The following is a 19,672-nucleotide window of genomic DNA, read 5'->3' as shown; positions in this document are numbered from 1 at the left end:
TTATCTTAATCGAGTCAAACACTCACTTAGAACGTGTTAAACATGTCATAAAAGAATTGGGGTTGTAATAAATGGGCTCAATGGGTTGTTAACGGGCCAACATGTGGATGATGGGCTGACAAACAGGTTAAACGACGTAGTTTTATTACAATCCAATCAGTTATAAATATAAACCCAACTTGATCCAATCAGTTATAACAGACAATAAACTGAACATTCCCTCCAAAATTCAAACATGACTTCCAAATCACCATCATCACCACCATCTCCTCCACCATCCACCACCGCCGGAGCTACAGCTACTACCACCGGACCGAATACCGCATTCCCACCTTCCTCCTACGACCATATCCCCACCGGCTCCTCCTCCACCGATCTCTTCCCTTCTTCCGAAATAAGTATTTCCGATTCTTTACAATCTTTTAGCGATTCTTTCGCATTCGACTTCGCCTTCGATGACCACGATTGGGATTGGAAACCCGACAATCAAAATCCAGAACCGTACATAGAGTATTACACCCAGCTTTCCCCATTTGAAGACATCAAAGACACCAATTGGGAATGTGAACCAAACGATCAAATTCAACAACAGCAGGATTCCACAGGCACCCAATCAATTCCGTCAACTGTAAGAACTTCAAATTCATCTGGGTTTCTATAATTCTTCAAGAAATCACAACTAATCGGATTTAATATTTTCAGGAAAACATTCAACAACCCGAATCCGAAAACCGTGGAAAGATGGTGGAAACAGGGCCTCCAGTTCAGAACTCAGGTGATGTTAACATCGGCAATCGCGAATTGAAGATTGATGATGATGATGGGTATAAGTGGAAGAAATATACCCACAAAGAAGTGAGTTCTGGTCATAAAAGAATTCATTACAAGTGCCAGTTTCCATTATGTTTGATCAAGAAGAAGGTGGAAACATCTTCTGATGGTTATATTACACGGATCACTTATCACGGTGAACATAATCATACAAAACCACGATCTACTATACGATCGCCTTCTTCTTCGGCTTCGGATCAGCAACTTAATGTTTTCCAAGGTCCATCTAGTGGTTCTGGGCAAGTTGTGACTCAAGAAAATCCGATTCGGGTCAGTGGTGATGAGTTTGATCCGATTTCGGTTATTGCAGATGAGTCTCGGAGTAATAAAAGACGGTGAGTTAAGTTAACTCCTCTTGTTCAAATTATAAGTGTATTCAAGATTCAAATGTAAAATCACTGTCGGGTCAGTTGAGTCGGGTCAGTTTGTGGGGTATGATAATCCAAAGTAGTTGAGTTGGTGGGTCGGCTGGACCGGCTAGTTTTACCGGTTAGACGGTTTAATAATACGGTTTTGGCTGTTCGAACCAATATTTAAATTTTTTTTTTTCAAAAAAAAAAAAAAGTTTATGGTTAAAATCTAATATGATCACAAAGGTTTAAGGTTAAAATTTTATAATGATCACAAAAAGTAAAAAAATTATATAAATTAATAATAGTTATACGACAGTTACATAGTTGATTCCAAGTTTTAATCCGGACACAATTAGTAAACCGTCAAAACCAAATCATGAACAGAAACATTTGCGCGTCAAACCAACCGACTTGTTGTAGTTTGGAAGGTTCGATTGTGTTTTTTTTATGAACTCCCTAATAAAAACCCTCCGGTCTTGTGTATTTTTTTTTTTTTTTTTTGTTATATAGGAAGATTGAGAGTGAACAAAATTATGTAAATGACATAATTAGCATTCAGATTGAAAGTGATATTGACATACTTGATGATGGATACAAATGGAAAAAGTATTGTACAAAATATGTCAAAGGGAATCCTAATCCAAGGTATCAAAAACTGTTTCCGTTTTAGTATTATAAATTTATATAAATATGTTTACTAAAATATTTGTAATTTCTACAGGATATACTTTAGGTGCACCACCCCTGATTGTCCAGTGAAAAAGCGAGTGGAGCGTGCACCCAATGATATAAAGTCTGTGATAACAACCTATGAACGGAAGCATAACCATCCTGTGCCGGTGGCTGGTAGTGGTCAAGATCGCGGTCGGTCATCATCGCAACCCGCCAACTAGCAATGAACCCAGAGATTAGCAACTTTTGTAATCCTTGCTGTGCTAAAGTTGTTAGATGCTGTGTTTGAAGTCTGAGGGGTTAATTGTACTTTACTCATAGTAGGAGGGCTGTAGTTGTCAATAATGAAAAGTTAGTTTGTTAATTGTTAGTTAGCATTTAGCAAGGGAGTATGAGAACAGTTGTATAGTTCATGGTAGGTTAAGTGTTCTGTTTTCAATTCAATTTGTAACCAATGAAATGTGATATCAATAAGACAACCGTCGTGTGTGATTCTTGTCCATCCTTCTAGAGTTGGTTTAAAACTTGCATTTTGTAAGTACTTGACATGTACACATTCTTAATATTTAAAATTATTTATTAAACTTGTGAAATAATTCCCATAAAACTCAACTTTATATGTTAAGATTTCTAAGTTAACCATGATATCAAAAAAGAAAAAAAAAACTTTTATTATTTTGTTTAAACTGTTAAAACCGGTTATCTGTTTGGTTTGAGATTAATTTTTCTAAAAACTTTAGATCGGTCATTTAGAATTCTAGGTAAAAAAGGCTTAAAACTTTCGATCGGTCGTATAGGAGTTGTAGGATCTTATAATATTAGTTCGAATTGCCTTTAGGTTATTTTTGCTTTTATAACTTATGCCACCTTTTAATTCAAGGTTGGGGTTGGGGTTGGGGGGGGGGGGGGGTAGTGCACGGTCCTCCCAACCGCCGGAGTGATCTCACTCTGGGAGCCGCTACCCGACCAAGCTAGCTCCGCGGTGACTTCCCCATGCCAAGTTCTTACCCTGGGCGACATATGCCACTCCCAATACTCGAACCCGGTACCTCTGGAAAGAGGTGGGTGTCGGTGGCCAACTGGACTACCCAAGTTGGTTCTTTTAATTCAAGGTTCGATAATTTAAAATCATAAAACCAAATTCGAGTCAAACCGGTAGTAACAATTACGTTTGATTCGGTTTGGCTGTTTTTATAGGATCTAAAACCGTTACTAACGGTTTGGTTTTGATATAACCTAAAAGCTTTATAAACCGGGCCACGAACCCCCCTATTAGTATTTGTGTTGATTTGTCGGGGTTTAGATAGAAACATCTAACCCGAATACTCGAATGCATCAACTCTGAACCATACACACCAAAAATCATGTAACCCAAACGATATATGTTTAACCAATTTATTTAAACTAATATTTAAAATGATCTGCGTGTTATAATAAACGGGTTGAGTGGGTTGTAAACAGGTTGACATATTTAATTAAGCGGGTACTTGTCTATTAAAAAACTTGATAAGACAACTCAATTATAAACTTACAAAATACAAGAGTTGTAAATTATTCCAATCAGTTAAATACAACTCCCATTTGATAGGCAGTTGCAACATAAGGAGACAGTTAACTGAAAATATAACTGTATCCTACCAACCAACCCCTCCTAACTCGTGTCTTCTAAATCACCATCAGACCCACCACTACCACCACCACCGCTGCCACTGGAGCTAACTCCTCGTGTTCAAATTACAAGATTCAAATGTCGGGTAGCCCCGTTTGGGTTAACTTGTCGGGATGACTTGTTTTAAGGGTTCTATGTTTTCATAATACGGTTTTAACTGTTTGAACCGGCTTTTTTTTCAAAATTATTAGTTGTTTTATTTGGAACAGCGACTTTCTTGTATTAGGCTACCGCACTCTCTAAATTAGAGAGCCCTGTTGCCCCACTCCGGCCAGACTATGTCGTCTTAACCGAGCCCACGCTGACTTCAGAGTTTGACGGGTTGTGTTTAAATTTTTGGAATGCAATTATATATTCTAGAAAACAAAAAAGAAAAATGATATATAAATAATTAAAGTTAAACACAGGCTCCGTTTACATGACTTTACATGACTGGTTCCAAGTTCAAATACATATCAAACCATTAAACCGTCAAAAGTAAAAACCGAATCGTGAACCGAACCAAACCGCTTAGACTATAGGGTATGGGGCGGGGGTTGGGGCGTAGGTTGGGTACAAACGCCCAAGTCACCACCCCAGGTGGGCTTGGGTTTCGGCGTGGCCCGTTTGGCGTGGGATTCAAACCGGGCGTTGGGCGGGGCTACCCACATAACATGGCGGAACCTCATTGGCCAAGAGCACTAGCCACGCCACCCCAGCCACGCCCCACCATACCCCTTTGAAATTGGCTTTTGGTCTTGGATGCCCCATATTTCACGTGTCGCACCATGCCCCCAACCCACACCCCACCATACCCCACGGTCTTAGACCTTAAACCAACCTGACCCCTTGTGTGATTTTTATTATTTTGTGTTAAATTGTTTAGAGTGAAAAATATGAACAGAACACAATTACGATTCGAACAGAAAGTGATATCAATGTACTTGATGATGGATACCAATGGAAAAATAAAGGTAAAAGAATCCTCCAACAAAATCCTAATCCAAGGTATACAAAAAATTGTTTTTATTTTACATTAAAGTATATAATAATTTTATTGAAATATTTAGCATTGATTAAATATACTAACATAATTTTTGTAATCTTACAGGACCTACTTTGAGGGCAAGACCCGTGGTTGTCCAGTTAAAAAGAGAGTGGAGAGAGCACCTGATGATACAAAATTTTTGTGTTAACAACCTATACATGGAAACACAACCATCCTATACCGGGGGCTGGTGGTCGTCCGCCTGCCATCTCAACCAGGAACGCGACCACCATGCTTGCCGGCCCGTCATCACAACCCACCAACTCACTCAACTATGTGAGCACCATGCCGTTTTATCCCTTTTATCCCACCCGCTCCTTTTTATCCGCCAAACTCTATGATCTATGGCTCCAATTTACCAACATATACAGAGTCCATACAAGGGGTCCAAGGAGGTTTTACACATGGGCCAGGCCGAGGAGGTTTTACATATGGACAGGGCCATGGAGGTTTTTACATTAATCCATTTTTATCCAAAGAAAACTTTCATCTTCATAGTTTTTACATTTAAGTTTCTAAAGCTTCATCTCGATCCCACTTCAAATGTGGATCCGTGGAATCTGCACAATCCGTATTTCCGACAAATTCGCTCAAAAGAACAAAACAACCTGTTCTTTATAAACCAAACGTCCGGTGCTCATCCGTCTTCAATTACATCTTCAATAAATCCATAGGTCAAAGCGCATATCAAAAGTTTGGTCTGGAAAATTAAATGACTAGTCGGGTTTAGAGATGACAAATGAATCGAGTCATCTTTACTTGAAATTGAATTGTGCGTAATAATATACAAGTCCTCGAAGCACAAACATATTGTCTTACCTGCTTAACCGTTTATTTTTTTATGATTCTTTTTCCTTTTACAACATTGAACTATGATGTTTTATAAAATTTTAATTTCATAGTTGCAACTTACTTATTTTTAACAAGTTTTTTTTTCCAAATGATGAAGTAAAAACCAAGTCTTAGCCGATGTCGTAACAGACCGCAACGATAAGAAGCGAATACTCACCGTGTAGCGTGGTGGAGTCCCACTAGCTTATACGTGTATTTAATACACTGAATTATATCATTTAAGAGATGGGATCAAGGTAAAATACCAAGCAAATTCTTGTAGATTAGGCACTCTTCAACCATTTGACTTTTCTTCCCTCCCATATCCTTCCGTACATAAACTATCATACTTCTCATTTTCTCATACTCCTCCCTCTAAAAAATCTTCTCATGTCTTCTTCGGGTAGCACCTTTGATTCACCACCTCCACCATCCACCGCAGTCGCCGCCACCGGACCGCAAACCGCAACCGCCCCCAAGTTCAAATCAATCCACCCCCCTTCACTCCCAATTTCCTCACCTTCCTCCTTCTTTTCTTCCCTCCTTGACTCCCCTGTTCTCCTATCTTCTTCTCATGTAAGTATTTCTATTTCTCTCCAATCTCTATAACGTTTTATAAAACCGCTTCAAACCGACCGGTTGTACCAGTTAAACCGTCCGATTAAACTGGCCGATACACCTGGTTAAAGTGTTCTGAGCCAAATCCGGTACGGTATAAAAACCGGATTTGGCTAAGTAAAACTGTAAAACAAATGGTATTTTCTTAAAATTAACAAAAATAAAAAACATATCACAAGTTTTTTGTATTTTTATTTTTATTATCAATTTTAATCATAAATAAAAACAGAGTATCTAACTTTTTTTTTACTAATTTCTTGTAGATTTTAGCATCTCCAACAACTGGCTCTTTCCCATTTGATGCCTTCAATTGGACACCCAACAATCAAATTCAAGAACAAGATATAAAAAAAGAACAAAACAATTTCACAAATTTCCAATTTCAAAGCCAATCAGATCATTCAACAGTAAGTATTCCCCCAATTTCTTCATCAAGCAACAATTTTTATCACAAGAATTGACTAAATAACTTCAAATTCTTCTGGGTTTCTTTATTTATTCAAAATCACCAATAATTGGATTTAAAAGTTGCAGGAAATCTATCAACAACCAAGATTTGAAAATTATGGAAACTTGGAGAAAACAGAGTACCCTGTTTTTAAACAGAGCACGCAATCGAAATCGAACTACTCCAGTGATCTAAACAACTATAATAATCAATCGAAATCGAAATACATCGGTGATCTAAACAATTACAACAATCAATCATCACACAAGAAGTTAAACGACGGGTATAATTGGCGCAAATACGGGCAAAAACAAGTGAAAGCTAGTGAAAATCCAAGGAGTTATTACAAGTGCACACATCAGAATTGTTCAATGAGGAAGAAGGTGGAAACATCTTCAGATGGGGATGTTACTGAGATTGTTTATAAGGGGAAACATAATCATCCGAAACCGCAATCTAATAAACGATCATCTTCGTCCTCTGTTTCGGATAGTTCATTTCTAGTTCATCAGTTTAATGATTTCCCAGATCAGTCTTTTGGTTCTGGGCAATGGGAATTTGTTGGGACGTCGGAGAATTCATCGGTTTCAATCGGGGATGATGAGTTTGGTGAAGATGGAGCTCAGGGTAAAAGATTGTGAGTTCATCTTGTTCAAGCAATATTGAGGTGGATAAGTGTGTGTTTTGAATATATTTTTGAACTTTTTTTTGTTGTTTAATTAATAGGAAGATGGAGATTGAAGATGAAGGGATATCAATGGAGGGAAGCAGGACTGTAAGAGAGCCAAGAGTTGTGATTCAGACTGTAAGTGAGATTGATATACTTGATGATGGATATAGATGGAGAAAATACGGTCAAAAGGTGGTCAAAGGGAATCCTAATCCAAGGTAAAATTATTTTTTTTTCTTGTTTTATTGTAATATGTGGATATAGATAGGGTCGTAAACAAATTGAACATTATACGATTTTTAAGAACTCTCGGAAAAAATGTTCGTTAATTTATTAAACGACGAACTATAGGTAAGTTGTTTGTTCGTGTATGTTTGTTTAAGTTCAAATATTAATGGGATTTTATACCTAAATGAACATGGATATTCGGTATATTATAACTTTCATGTTATTTTGATAGGCTATTCTTTTCAAATTATTTATTATATTTCATGTATGTTCGTTAAATACTAACAAATACATTTTTTTTATTGTACGGACACAAATAAAAAAAATTGCAATAAAAAAATTGTCCAGTTAAGTGTTCATATTTATTCGTTTTCTCGATTAAACTTAAATAGACTAAGTTTATCTTATTTGTGTGACTATTATAGGAGCTATTACAAGTGCACCACTCCCGATTGTTCAGTAAGAAAGCATGTGGAACGTGCATCAAATGATGCTAGATCAGTAGTAACAACCTATGAAGGGAGGCACAACCATGATGTGCCTGTGGCTCGTGGTATGCGATCATCGCAAGCCACCAACTCAAGCAACAATATGAGCTCCATGACAACTAATTCGTCAGGGTTGTCTTATCATCATCCTAACAACTCTATGAAGAATTCGGTTTGTAGCTCCTATTTATCACCGTCAGAAACCAAATTTAGGTTACATAGCCAAGGAGGTTTTGGGTTATCCGGGTTTGAGAACCCGATACGATCGACTCACTTGCATCCGGAACAGAAACCAGAGAACATGTTTCATAAAGCTAAAGATGAACCAACAGATGACAACTTTTTGGAGTCCTTGCTATATTGAAATAGATTTTTTGCATGGGCTTGACATGTTCATATTCATATATGTAGGGTTTTTTCTTTGAAATTATTTAATAGTAGGATTCTTTTAAACATTATTCGTTTGTTTTTTATTACCATGTTTTTGTTCTTTTAGATAAATTTTTTTGTTTGTTGTAAACTTGTAATGTATTTATTTTTTTATTAGTTTTTTTATTTGTTTCCACTAAAGTTGTATATTAAAAAACTAGACTATTCACACAGGCTCATTTGATTAAAAAAACAATAATAGATAAACTATGTAATTAATCATATAATACATTTATGAGATAGATAAACTATCTAATTAATCATATAATACATTTAAGGTGTTAATATTCACACATCACTCTCATCTATCTCTTTATATATACATATATATATATAGATAGAGATAGAGGGAAGTAATGTGTGAATATTAACACCCTCTACATGGGTGTGAATATGTGTGAATATTCACACATCCCTCTACATGGGTGTTAATATTCACACATTACTTCTCTCTATCTCTCTTTATATATACATAGATATATATAGAGAAAGATAGAGTAAAAAGAGGTGTGAAAATAAGATTTAGGGATGTGAGAATAAGATAAGCCTACATTTATGATGATCATATTAAATAGGGGGAAGATCCACTAAAATGTTTGTCACACCCCAACCGATGGCGGAATCATCGGGGCGCGGCACTGAGCGAAACAGATTGTCCAGAAGTTTCCACAACAACTATTATTACAAATTCAGTTAAATGATACGTCTCATTCCGTATCCCAAATAAATAAACAAGTTATCATAGAAATCAACTAGGCAAATAATTCCGTTCCGACAACTCAGATTCAATTATTATTACAGACAATTGTTTATTATTTCTAGACTCCCTAGCCTCGATTTCATCACCACGCGCCTAAGCATCCTAGCAACCTAAGCACCTGTCACATACGTTAAAATAAGGTCAATACATAAAATGTAAAGGTGAGCACACAAGTTTGATAATAGCATATATAGAGTTCGAATAGTTTACGCATAACCAGACACGTACACAGAGGAAAACGAAGCATGTTAATTATCGACATGGGACCATCGGTACCAATGACTGCGGGTTGACCATCCGAGACGGTTCGCAATACATGACTACCACCGTAATCCATGCAAGTAATTGTCCTTAACAACCCCCGTGTGAACGGGCGCTGAGTCCAAACTATAGTACTATGTTGCTAAGGCAGGTAGATAGCACTCCACGTGTAAACATAATAAACAGCATTCATTTAGTCAAGTAGCACATGCAAATGGTTAGCGTTCAAATAGCTTGTGTTTGATTGTGATTTGATAGGTAACGTATGTAACACCCAAAAGTGTTAAAAGCAAAAAGGGATCGAGTATACTCACAGTGATTGATTATGGATTGAAGGGAGCGCTGAGAGTAGGGTTAGCCTGAATAGTTCGATAGCACAACAATGAGTAACGTGGAAAAAAAATAAGACAAGTGTGAATGGATCGAATGGACTGGTCGATCGAACGGTAGGTTCGATCGAACGGGCTGTTCGGTCGGCTGGTATGTCCGGTTGGACAGTCCTGTTCGATCGGCCGGTAGGCTCGATCGGCTGGGCCATTCGAGTGGATTGTTTCTTCCTCTGGTGTGTTTGTGTTTGAGGATTTGAACTTTTGAAGTTTTCGTTGCAGCATTTGAGAACACTGAAGTGTTCCTACCTTTCAAGTCGATCGATCGAGCGGTTCGCTCGATCGGCCAGCTCACTCGATCGGCTAGGAAATTCCAGAAATAGTCCTCAACTGAATGTCACTCGATCGAACGGCCTGTTCGATCGGCTGGCATTCCCTACTACGAACGAGTGGTAAAATCGATCAAGTGTTGAAGTATAGTATTTCATGATCCGAAGAGTAATGTTCACCAAACGCAGTTCGATCGAACATCTCTTCCTCAATACTATGCTTCCTGAAATTTTAAAAGTGTGGGACCATGTGCTAGCCGATCGGCTGGCCCGGTCGATCGGCTGGCATGTCCGATTGGCTGGGCTGTTCGAACAGCCTAGCCGTTCGGCCAGCAAGTCTGACCTGGTCGGCCTTTCGTCTAACACTTGGCTGTTTGATTATTTGTCATTATATCGAGGTAGTTTGATAACGAGTTGAACTATGATACCTTCGTTCTTACTTGTCTCTTCGGCTCGGACAGGAATCACCCAAATCCGTCCGCTGAGCGGTTCGGAACGTCGGCTTAGAATTTAACCCATTGTCGGCGAACCTCGTAGATAGAACCCGAATCTTGAACCATCCAACCATTGGAATGATCAGTGGGTTGGCTCAGGCTCCGTTTCTACCGGTTTGAAGGCATTGAGTGTAAAAGAGTTGAAAGAAAGTTGGGATTCCTTCTTTCAATCCTTCACAACTTGTGGATGTTTAGATCTTTGATAGATCTTAACTTGTTTATGTGGAAATCGGTTAGATCTAAGTTATTCATGGTTGAATGAGGTCAAAGTTTGGTGTTCTTGAAGAACACTATGATGACATCACCCAAGAACCCTTAGATCTTGGTGATTTCACGGTTAGAAATCGAGTTTTGAAAGATAGAAAGGTGTAGAATCATGCAACGATCATAAACGTACAAGAATTAGAGTGAAAACTTACCGGGATTGAGAGAAATCTGAGAAAAGGTGAAGAATAGGAGCTGGCCGGTCAGAACTTTCCAAAAGTGGAAATGAAGAAAAGGACAGCCCTATTTATAGGCTTCCAAAAGGGGAAAGTGGCAGCCGATCGGCCAGGAGCTCCGATCGAATGGGCTGCTCGATTGGCTGGCAAGACGCTAGCCGATCGGCTGGCCTGTTCGATCAGGATGCCTCCTCTTCGATCCGCGACACACTTTGAGTATTTCGTGACGATTTTCGATGTTTCGAGTTCGATGGACGATGATCCGAATACGATAGAGTTCCTAGTCAAATTACTTCCAGTAGTTGGGACTATATCTAACATACAATCTTCTATAAATCACGTTTCGATGTCGGTTTCGATTGAGTTTGATCGCTTTTCGAGTTTCGATTTGATTTTTGATTGATTCACTTGAATACCACACCAAACATATAGTTAAACACGCACAAGTAACACATAAGGCACACACACACGTATAACAATACCAGAGTTCGCATAATTCGAGTCTCGAGTTTGATTGATTGATCGATTAGCTTGATTATTGATTGATTAACTTTATCGCATTGTTACTTCCTACTATTCACAGTCGTAAATCGGTCGTATTGATTAAACATTCGATCTTTTCATTTATACAACACTTACTCCACATAATACAAAGTAAAAAGAACATTAACAGTCAAAGAAGTCAAAGTTGACTTGGACTTTGACTTTGACTTTGACATTCGAAAACACGGGGTGTTACAATGTTAGTTTGTATAAGTAGTCTAAGAAGGATTATGGGAATGACATATAACACTCCTTATATATTTAACTAATTAAGGAAAGAGAGGTACATGATTGTCATAGTTTAATACTTTAATCCATGTGAACCATGGTGCTTCCCTAAAAGGATGGTGCAACACATCATCCACCATCCTAAATGACAATCCATCCCATGCCCCTATACCCTTAGCCTAATGGGAGAGGCTACGTTTTTAACGGAACGGTTTAGCAAGGAGGAAATTAAATTGGGTGTTTTTAGCTGTAGGGATGATCGGGCTCCGGGGCCTGACGGTTTCAATTTTCGGTTTATCAAGCACTTTTGGTCTTTCTTTGAAGACGATTTCGGGAGAATTATGGACTATTTTTACGAGTCAGGGAATCTTAGTTTCGATTGTGGTTCTGCTTTTATCGCCCTCATTCCCAAGGTTAGAGACCCGGCGAATCTCGGTGACTACCAACCTATTAGTCTCATTGGCATGATCAACAAAGTGATTTCTAAGGTGCTTGCCTTGCGTCTTAAGAAGGTCATTGGGGCGGTTGTTTCGAACTCCCAATCGGCCTTCTTGAGTGATAGATTCATTCTTGACGGTCCGCTGATGATTAATGAAGTTTTTTCGTGGTTAAAAAGTCATAAGTCCTCGGCTTTTTTTCTTAAGATAGACTTTGAAAAGGCATACGATAATATCAACTGGGGATTCGTTGTTAGTGTGTTTAAGCAAATGGGGTTTCCGCCTAGGTGGTGCAGTTGGATTTCAGGTATTCTCTCGTCGATCTGGGCTTCGGTGTTGGTCAACGGCTCCCCACCTTCGAATTCAAGTGCTCTAAAGGTATGAGACAAGGTGATCCGATTTCACCTTTTCTTTTTATTATTGCTATGGAAGCTCTGTCGCGTATGCTCGATAGGGCCGTTGAGTTGGGTGCTCTTAAGGGTATTGCCCTTCCTAATGACGGTCCTACCCTCTCTCACCTTCTGTTTGCCGACGACGCTATGATTCTTGGGGAATGGTCTAAAGGAAACGTTTTGAATGTGGTTAGAATATTAAAATGTTTTTATGCTTGTTCTGGCCTTTGTATAAACCTAGGTAAGTCGTGCCTTTTGGGGTAGGGGTTAACAATGCGGATGTGGTGGATATGGCGAATCTTATGGGGTGTAAGTCCGATGCGTTTCCTTTCAAGTATCTTGGCCTAACGGTGGGGGCTAATATGAACCGAATCTGTAATTGGCGCCCGGTTTTTGACGTGTTTGAGGCCCGTCTCTCGCTATGGAAAGCCAAGATGTTATCCTTCGAGGGAAGGGTTACTCTTATCCGTTCGGTCCTTGAGGCTCTTCCTAGTTACTACCTTTCGCTCTATAAGGCGCCGGCCAAAGTTATTCATGATTTGGAGGTTCTTATTAAAAAAATTTTGTGGGGCGGTTCGACCGAGGTGCGAAAGACTCATTGGGTTTCGTGGGATAGGGTGGCGTCTCCTAGGAAGGCCAGGGGCCTGGGTATTTGTAAAATAAAATATGCCAATTCTGCCCTTCTTGCTAAATGGGGTTGGCGCTTCAAAACGGACCCCGAAAGTTTATGGGTTAAGGTTATATCGGCTATTCATTATGGGTCATCTATCTGGGATTTCTTCCCTGTTAGAAAATCTATTGGAGGGGTTTGGCGGGCGATGGTGTCGGTAATAAATAAACCTATTGTTAGTAATATTTTCTATCAGGTCCTGTTTTAAAGGCATTATCGGTAACGGGGAGAGGGTTCGCTTTTGGTTGGATCCGTGGATCCTGAACGAGCCGCTGAAGTCTAGGTTTCCGAGTCTTTTCAGACTGGAAGTGGTGAAAGGTTGCTCGGTCAGGGACAGAGTCGGTAGTGAAGGGGTCTGGCTGTGGCGCCACGAACCGGGTGAAGGAGACGAACCCACTGAGTTGATTGATCTTATGGTCTTGATTCGGGATGTCGCGTTGTCCACCGGGAGTGACGGCTGGCGTTGGCTCGGCTGTAAGTCCGGCAACTTCAGTGTCAAGTCGATCAAGACCCTCATCTACAATTCCTTTGACTTCAGTTCCAGGTATGTCATGAATTGGTGCTCGTGGGTTCCGGCTAAATGCAATCTTTTTGCGTGGAAAGCAGAGATGGGCAGAATTCCTACTGCCGAGGCATTGAAAAAAAGAGGGATATATATTATTGATGATATGTGTCCGCTTTGCAACTCAGCGGAAGAAACTGTGGACCACTTGTTTACTTCATGCATCGTCTCTTCGGTTATTTGGCTTAAGGTTTGTCAGTGGAGCCGTGTCCCTTTATTTTATGCGTTCTCCTTTCGTGATCTGCTTGAGATGAGGGAGCACAGTGGTTTAAAGAATGGCGAAAAAGAGGTTTTCCATGGTATTATTTTGGTCGCGTGTTGGTGCGTTTGGAAGGCTTGAAACGGTTCGAGGTTCAATGGTTTGCAAGTCAAAATTGATGACATCTTTAGCGATATTAGATCTCTAGGTTTTTTTTGGTCCAGAAACAAATCAAAGTTTAAAAATATTAGTTGGTCGGATTGGTGTAAATTTGTAATTATGTAGTTTGTCGTTTGTGCCGTCCCGGTTTTCGGGTTCGGTTGGTTCTATAGAAGTTTTCTTTTCAAAAAAAAAATCCCATGCCCCTATACCGTTTAGCCTAATATGAATTTTTAATTCTTAAAAAATGTGGAAGGTGAGTTTTCCATGTGTAACGAACATGTTGCTGGGAAAAAATGCATAACATAGCTTGTAAAGTAAGCTAAATAAATAAGTTGCACAATCTCTACAGTAATTATACCTTACATATCGAACTTGGTTATTATTCCATATATAAATAAGCAAACTTTTTGTGCATAAGCACTTGTATCATGTGCTTTGAGAGTTTTTCAAAAAAAAAACTTGATTTTTTAATTATAACCCAAATGTTTTTACCATTTGCAATTTTATCCCTACAAAATTTGTTTTTTTTAACTTTAACTCAAAACTTTTCATTATTTGCAATTTAACTTCATAACTTTTGTCAATTATACTTTTCATCTTTGGTTTAACGTTTTTACGTTTCGTTACGTATAGTTCTAAATTTTTCGAGTTAATACGACGCAACGTACGAGTGTGGTTCAACTTTTTATGTTTTGTTTCAAATTTTGCAAGTTAACACGGCGCAACGTGCATGTTTGGTTCAACGTTTTTACCTCTATTTTTTCATGTTTGACAGGTTCGTCGTAACACGCAGATTCTAGGTCGAGTCAGTGTTGGTGGTCGATGACGGTTGTGTGACATTAGTACTATTTGACACTGTTTTACGCTCCGCCGCAACGCGGGGTGTGATTTGGGCTTTTCCAAAGAAAAATGGTTATGCATATGGTTTTCGTAACCTTGGCTTTAGGGGTTTTCCAAAAAAAAAAAATTGATTTTTGTTTACTTTTCACCCAAAAGTATTTCATAATTTACTTTTAACCCAAAACTATATGTTTTTTTTACTTTTAACCCAAAACTTTTTATCTTTTGCAATCTATCCTCACAACTTTTTTTACTTTCAACTTTGATCCTTTATAGTTTTCATTTTTCGCAAATTTTCCGCTTTATGCTTGGTTCTAAATTTTGTGACTTAACGCATCGACGTGCGTCTTTGGTTTAACGTTTTTACGTTTCGTTCTAAATTTTGCGAGTTAACATGACGCAAGTGCGTGTATGGGTGAACGTTTTTACATCGTCTATTTTTTTTCCCGTTTAACAGGTTTAACATAACGTGCGGGTCCTAGGTCGACTTAGCTATAACAAAAGAATCCCCGCCGCATTGCGGCGGGTCTCAACTCTAGTTTAATACATAGAGTAAACTGTTAAAATGGTTCTTGAGGTTTGGTCACTTTTGTCACTTTAGTCTAAAACTCAAACTTTTTGAATCTGTGTCCATGTGGTTTCAATTGTGTTGTCATTTTCATCCAAAATCAAAATCTGATCAGATTTTCCAGTTAACATCCAGTTTTTTTTTTTTTTTTTGTCTTTTTTCTCTCTTTTAATAAAGAGCAAAATTATCTTTTAACGTTTTATTATAACGAATTAAAAAAACTGACAATTTTGCCATTCATTAAATGGGAGGAAAAAGACAAAAAAAAAACTGGATGTTAACTTAAAAATCTGACCAAATTTTGATTTTGGATGAAAATGGCAACAAAATTGAAAGCACAAGGACTCATATTCAAAATGTTTGAGTTTTGGATTAAAGTGGCATTGTGGCAAAAGTAAGCAAATCTCAGGGACCATTTTGACAGTTTACTCTTAATATATATTAAACTAAATTGGTTGTTCTCGAGAATTTAAAAAGTAGTTTAAAGAGTAAACTGTCAAAATGGTCTCTAATGTTTGATCATTTTTGCCACTTTAGTACAAAACTCAAACCTTTTGAATCTGGGTCCCTGTGGTTTTAATTTTGTTGCCATTTCCATCCAAAATCAAAATCTAACCAGATTTTTCAGTTAACATCCAGGTTTTTTTTTTTTTTTTTTTTTTTTTGTCTTTTTTCCTCTATTTTAATGAAGGGCAAAATAGTCAGATTTTTTTTAAATTTGTTATAATAAAACGTTAAAAGATCATTTTGCGCTTCATTAAAAGGGAGGAAAAGACAATAAAGCAAGATGTTAATTGAAAATTTTGACCAAATTTTGATTTTGGATGAAAATGGCAGCAAAATTGAAACCACGGGGAACTAGATTCAAAACTCAAAATGTTTGAGTTTTGGATTAAAATGACAAAAGTGACCAAACCTCAAAGACCATTTTGACAGTTTACTCTAGTTTAAATAAATTGTAGAGAAAAACACATTTACAAAATAAAAGGTGAATGGTGGTTTGGGTCATGACCACACCATATAGGGCGGTGATTTGGATAGTGGATTGAAGGGGCATGGTCCCAGATCTCGCGCCAGCATGGACCGCGAGTGACCATTACCCTTATCAAAACCCCCACTAACTAACAACCTACTTGTGCCCATGCGGGAACGCGTCGACACAAGGGTTGAATCCAATCTATCTAGTAACAAAGAAGGACTTACATGGAACATGAGAACGGTAGAGTGATGCGACACAGCATCACATCTGGTGTATGAAAACGGAAGTATTCACAGCGATGCGGCATCGCACCGCATCCAGTGAACACTTCTATCAATACAGGAAAGCCTTACCTTAGGCATAGAAGAAGATGAACGTAGCGGTACGGCTGACACCGCACCGTACGGACATTTTCGTCACGACAAGGGATGCAGGCAAGACGACGATGCGGCTAGCACCGCATCTCGCGTATTCCTTGATCACAAGTAGGAGACGCGGTAACTTCAGATGTTACCGCACGTAGCGATGCGGCTTGCACCGCATCCTATGTACTCAAGCAAGTGGTACTGACACCACAGTGCAAGTGGCACCAATGGCAGTTACCTGTCAGAGCTACGTAAGCAATGGACTGACGTGGCGTAACCTCCATAACCGACGAGCCTGACACACCTGAAAGGGTGCAGCACGTCGTCAGTCCATCCGTCATCATCCTCCTTCACTCCTCGGCTATAAATACCAACCCCAAACCAGGTTTGAGGTATCTTCTCACAACTCTCTCACTACTACTACTATCTTACTTTGCTTCCCAAGCAAACTACTGATTCTCACGCAGGAGAGTGGTAACAAGGAGCACCCCCCACCCCATCCTCCTTGTTACGAGTCACGGCTTGTTTCCTTGTGCAGGAGATCAACCACCGGTGATCCAGCCAGCGATCCTCGAGAGGAAGGGATTAACCCTTCTTGACGAGACCAGTGTGTTAACCCTGCCAGGTTAACCATTGTTTCATCATTGGCGCCCACCGCTACTCTTAGCATTTTCTAAACCATCCTTTTTCCTCTCTCACGATCATGACTGATCACCAAAACAACACTGCGGATAACCAAAATCCTCCAATTCCAAACCCGGTAGGGGTCAATGCCTCGACCTCCCAACCCGGACACATTGGCACGTCCACACAAAGGAGCCCCTCCTTTATGTTCGGACATGACTTATCACAGTTCCCATCTGTGATCCCACCAGGCATGACCGTTCATGCCTGGTACGAGCAGCAGGCAGCCACGCTGACTGCAACATACAACCGCGCTTGTACTGAAGCGAATATACGAGCTGGGCTTCCCCCAGCACCGCACACCCCTGTTGAGCGTATTTTACAATACGACGGCAGGATACATTCACGCCCGGCTTCAAGAAGCCGACGTGAAGAACGGGGATCGTCTTACTGTTCGGTCCACACCCTCAACGAGGATGATTCCTCATACGGGTCCCACACCAGAGGACCGGTACATACCCGCCTTGGCCCCCATGGCGAGGACAGGAGGCGATCAACCTCCAGACGCGGCCCAGGCATTCAGAGCCGATTGGGCCCACAACCATACACCGAAGGGTACGGTCATACCGACCCTGACGACCACAGCTACCGCGGTGATTCGCATGACACCAGTAGCAGACCGGGAGGACGCAACTATGTTCCTCCCCGTCATCCCCGCAACACATACCTTAGGGCGGCAAAGCGCCCTGCGAACGAACCATACAGGCCAAAGGCAGCGGCCGAAAATTCCAAGTTCGGCACGCGGATTGCCAACGCCCATGTCACCACGACAAAGTTCCCATTCAACGTTGGGAAATACAGTGGTTCGACCGACCCGGACGACCACATGAACATCTTCATGGGCGCGGGCATCAACGGCCAGTGGGACGAACCCACTTGGTGTAATTTTTCCCCCCAGACCCTTACGGGCCTGGCCAGGGCATGGTTCGATTCTTTGCCAGTGGGATCACTGGATTCATTCGAGGACTTGCGTACCAAGTTCCTCGCACATTTTTGCCAGCAGCGACGCCACGAACGAGATTCGTGTGACGTCATGAACATCTGGCGAAGGAACGACGAATCGCTCGAAGCATTCGTCGTCCGATATAATAAAGAGTGCCTGGAGATAGGTGACGTGGCAGACCAGATGGCACGAAACCACTTCATCCGCGCCGTCAAAGACAGAGAGATGATCATGACCATCTCTGGCAAGGAGGGCTTGCCCAAAAAATGGGAAGATGTCATGACTGCGGTCAAGAAATACGCCCAGACACAGCGGTCACTCGAACCGCATGTGACAAAGGCAAAACCCCAAGCCGAAACATCCCAACAAGGGTCCAAGCGTAACAATAAACGCAACCGGGACGTTGGAAATCGCGATATTTCCAAACCATACTTCCCGCAAACCAATACGTTCGACCCAAAGAACTACAACCTCGCCCGAGACAGTCGGGCGTCAAAAAAAGAATCTCGGGACCGCAACTGGACCGAGATCACCATGTCGCCAAGTGAGGTCCTCCTTGCGGACCCACAGTTCTTGCGACCGGCCCAACCAATGAAGTCCAAGAAAAATCAGGACCTCACACTCTACTGTGAGTACCACAAGGACTCGGGCCACACCACCAACAGCTGCATCAGTCTCCGACTGGAGATTGAGCGCGCCTTAAAGGAGGGGAAACTGCAACATCTTTTGCCAGGTGGGCAAAAACCCACCAAGCGCATTACCCCTCATGGCGAAGGTACCTCCTCCGGGAAGAGAACCATGCACGTGGCTTCCACCCACATGATCCACGGAGGCAAGGGCAGGCCGCGAAAAGCGGCAAGAAGGCCGGAATGTGACTGGAAGGACGAGCAAGTCGTCTTTCCAAAGGTCCGAGGCGGACCGCGCGATAGGCGCGCCGTCGTCATTTCAGGCCAACTGGCACACTACTGCACCGAGCGTCTATTCATCGACCCGGGCAGTACATCTGATATAATCTACGAACAATGCTTCAACCAGTTCGACCAGGAGGACAAAGATCGGTTGCAAGCAGTAGATTACCCGTTAACCGGGTTCGCAGGGGAAACTGTCTTTCCCCTAGGCCAGATTACTTTCCCTGTGCGTCTTTCCAGCGGAAACCGCACAAGGACAGAAGAGGTAAACTTCATGGTTTTACCTCACACCTCCAGATATGACGTAATCCTCGGGAG

General features: G+C 40.7%; 2 protein-coding genes across 4 annotated transcripts; both read left to right on the top strand.

The window, feature by feature from the left end:
* Nucleotides 1-178: 178 nt before the first annotated feature.
* LOC110937195 (WRKY transcription factor WRKY24) lies at nucleotides 179-2,358 on the top strand. Of its 2 annotated transcripts, none has more exons than XM_022179602.1 (4): nucleotides 179-628; nucleotides 703-1,166; nucleotides 1,744-1,829; nucleotides 1,906-2,005. In XM_022179602.1, the coding sequence occupies exons 1-4, from the start codon at nucleotides 236-238 to the stop codon at nucleotides 1,941-1,943; spliced, it is 981 nt and encodes a 326-aa protein (XP_022035294.1). In that variant the 5' UTR covers nucleotides 179-235; the 3' UTR covers nucleotides 1,944-2,005. The 2 variants fall into 2 exon arrangements, with proteins under 2 accessions (XP_022035294.1, XP_022035280.1); XM_022179588.2 differs by having other exon boundaries at nucleotides 181-628; nucleotides 1,695-1,829; nucleotides 1,906-2,358.
* Nucleotides 2,359-5,633: 3,275 nt separating this feature from the next.
* Nucleotides 5,634-8,336, top strand: LOC110869273 (probable WRKY transcription factor 26). Of its 2 annotated transcripts, none has more exons than XM_022118579.2 (5): nucleotides 5,634-5,959; nucleotides 6,265-6,408; nucleotides 6,536-7,086; nucleotides 7,176-7,337; nucleotides 7,773-8,336. In XM_022118579.2, the coding sequence occupies exons 1-5, from the start codon at nucleotides 5,774-5,776 to the stop codon at nucleotides 8,197-8,199; spliced, it is 1,470 nt and encodes a 489-aa protein (XP_021974271.1). In that variant the 5' UTR covers nucleotides 5,634-5,773; the 3' UTR covers nucleotides 8,200-8,336. The 2 variants fall into 2 exon arrangements, with proteins under 2 accessions (XP_021974271.1, XP_021974263.1); XM_022118571.2 differs by having other exon boundaries at nucleotides 6,530-7,086.
* Nucleotides 8,337-19,672: the final 11,336 nt, after the last annotated feature.

The sequence above is a fragment of the Helianthus annuus genome, chromosome 1 (genome assembly GCF_002127325.2).
Source record: "Helianthus annuus cultivar XRQ/B chromosome 1, HanXRQr2.0-SUNRISE, whole genome shotgun sequence".
NCBI classification, from domain to species: domain Eukaryota; kingdom Viridiplantae; phylum Streptophyta; class Magnoliopsida; order Asterales; family Asteraceae; genus Helianthus; species Helianthus annuus.
Note: the sequence above shows the minus strand (reverse complement) of the source record. Positions and strands in the feature narration are given on the sequence as shown.

What these genes read in the sequence shown, in the direction of transcription:
- LOC110937195 (XM_022179588.2), top strand. Translation starts at nt 236, where the DNA reads ATGACTTCCAAATCACCATCATCACCACCATCTCCTCCACCATCCACC. An exon ending in CCCAATCAATTCCGTCAACT is followed by an intron (nt 629 to 702) that starts GTAAGAACTTCA and finishes TAATATTTTCAG; the next exon opens with GAAAACATTCAACAACCCGA. An exon ending in AAAGGGAATCCTAATCCAAG is followed by an intron (nt 1,830 to 1,905) that starts GTATCAAAAACT and finishes TAATTTCTACAG; the next exon opens with GATATACTTTAGGTGCACCA.
- LOC110869273 (XM_022118571.2), top strand. Translation starts at nt 5,774, where the DNA reads ATGTCTTCTTCGGGTAGCACCTTTGATTCACCACCTCCACCATCCACC. An exon ending in GGAGCTCAGGGTAAAAGATT is followed by an intron (nt 7,087 to 7,175) that starts GTGAGTTCATCT and finishes TTTAATTAATAG; the next exon opens with GAAGATGGAGATTGAAGATG. An exon ending in AAAGGGAATCCTAATCCAAG is followed by an intron (nt 7,338 to 7,772) that starts GTAAAATTATTT and finishes TGACTATTATAG; the next exon opens with GAGCTATTACAAGTGCACCA.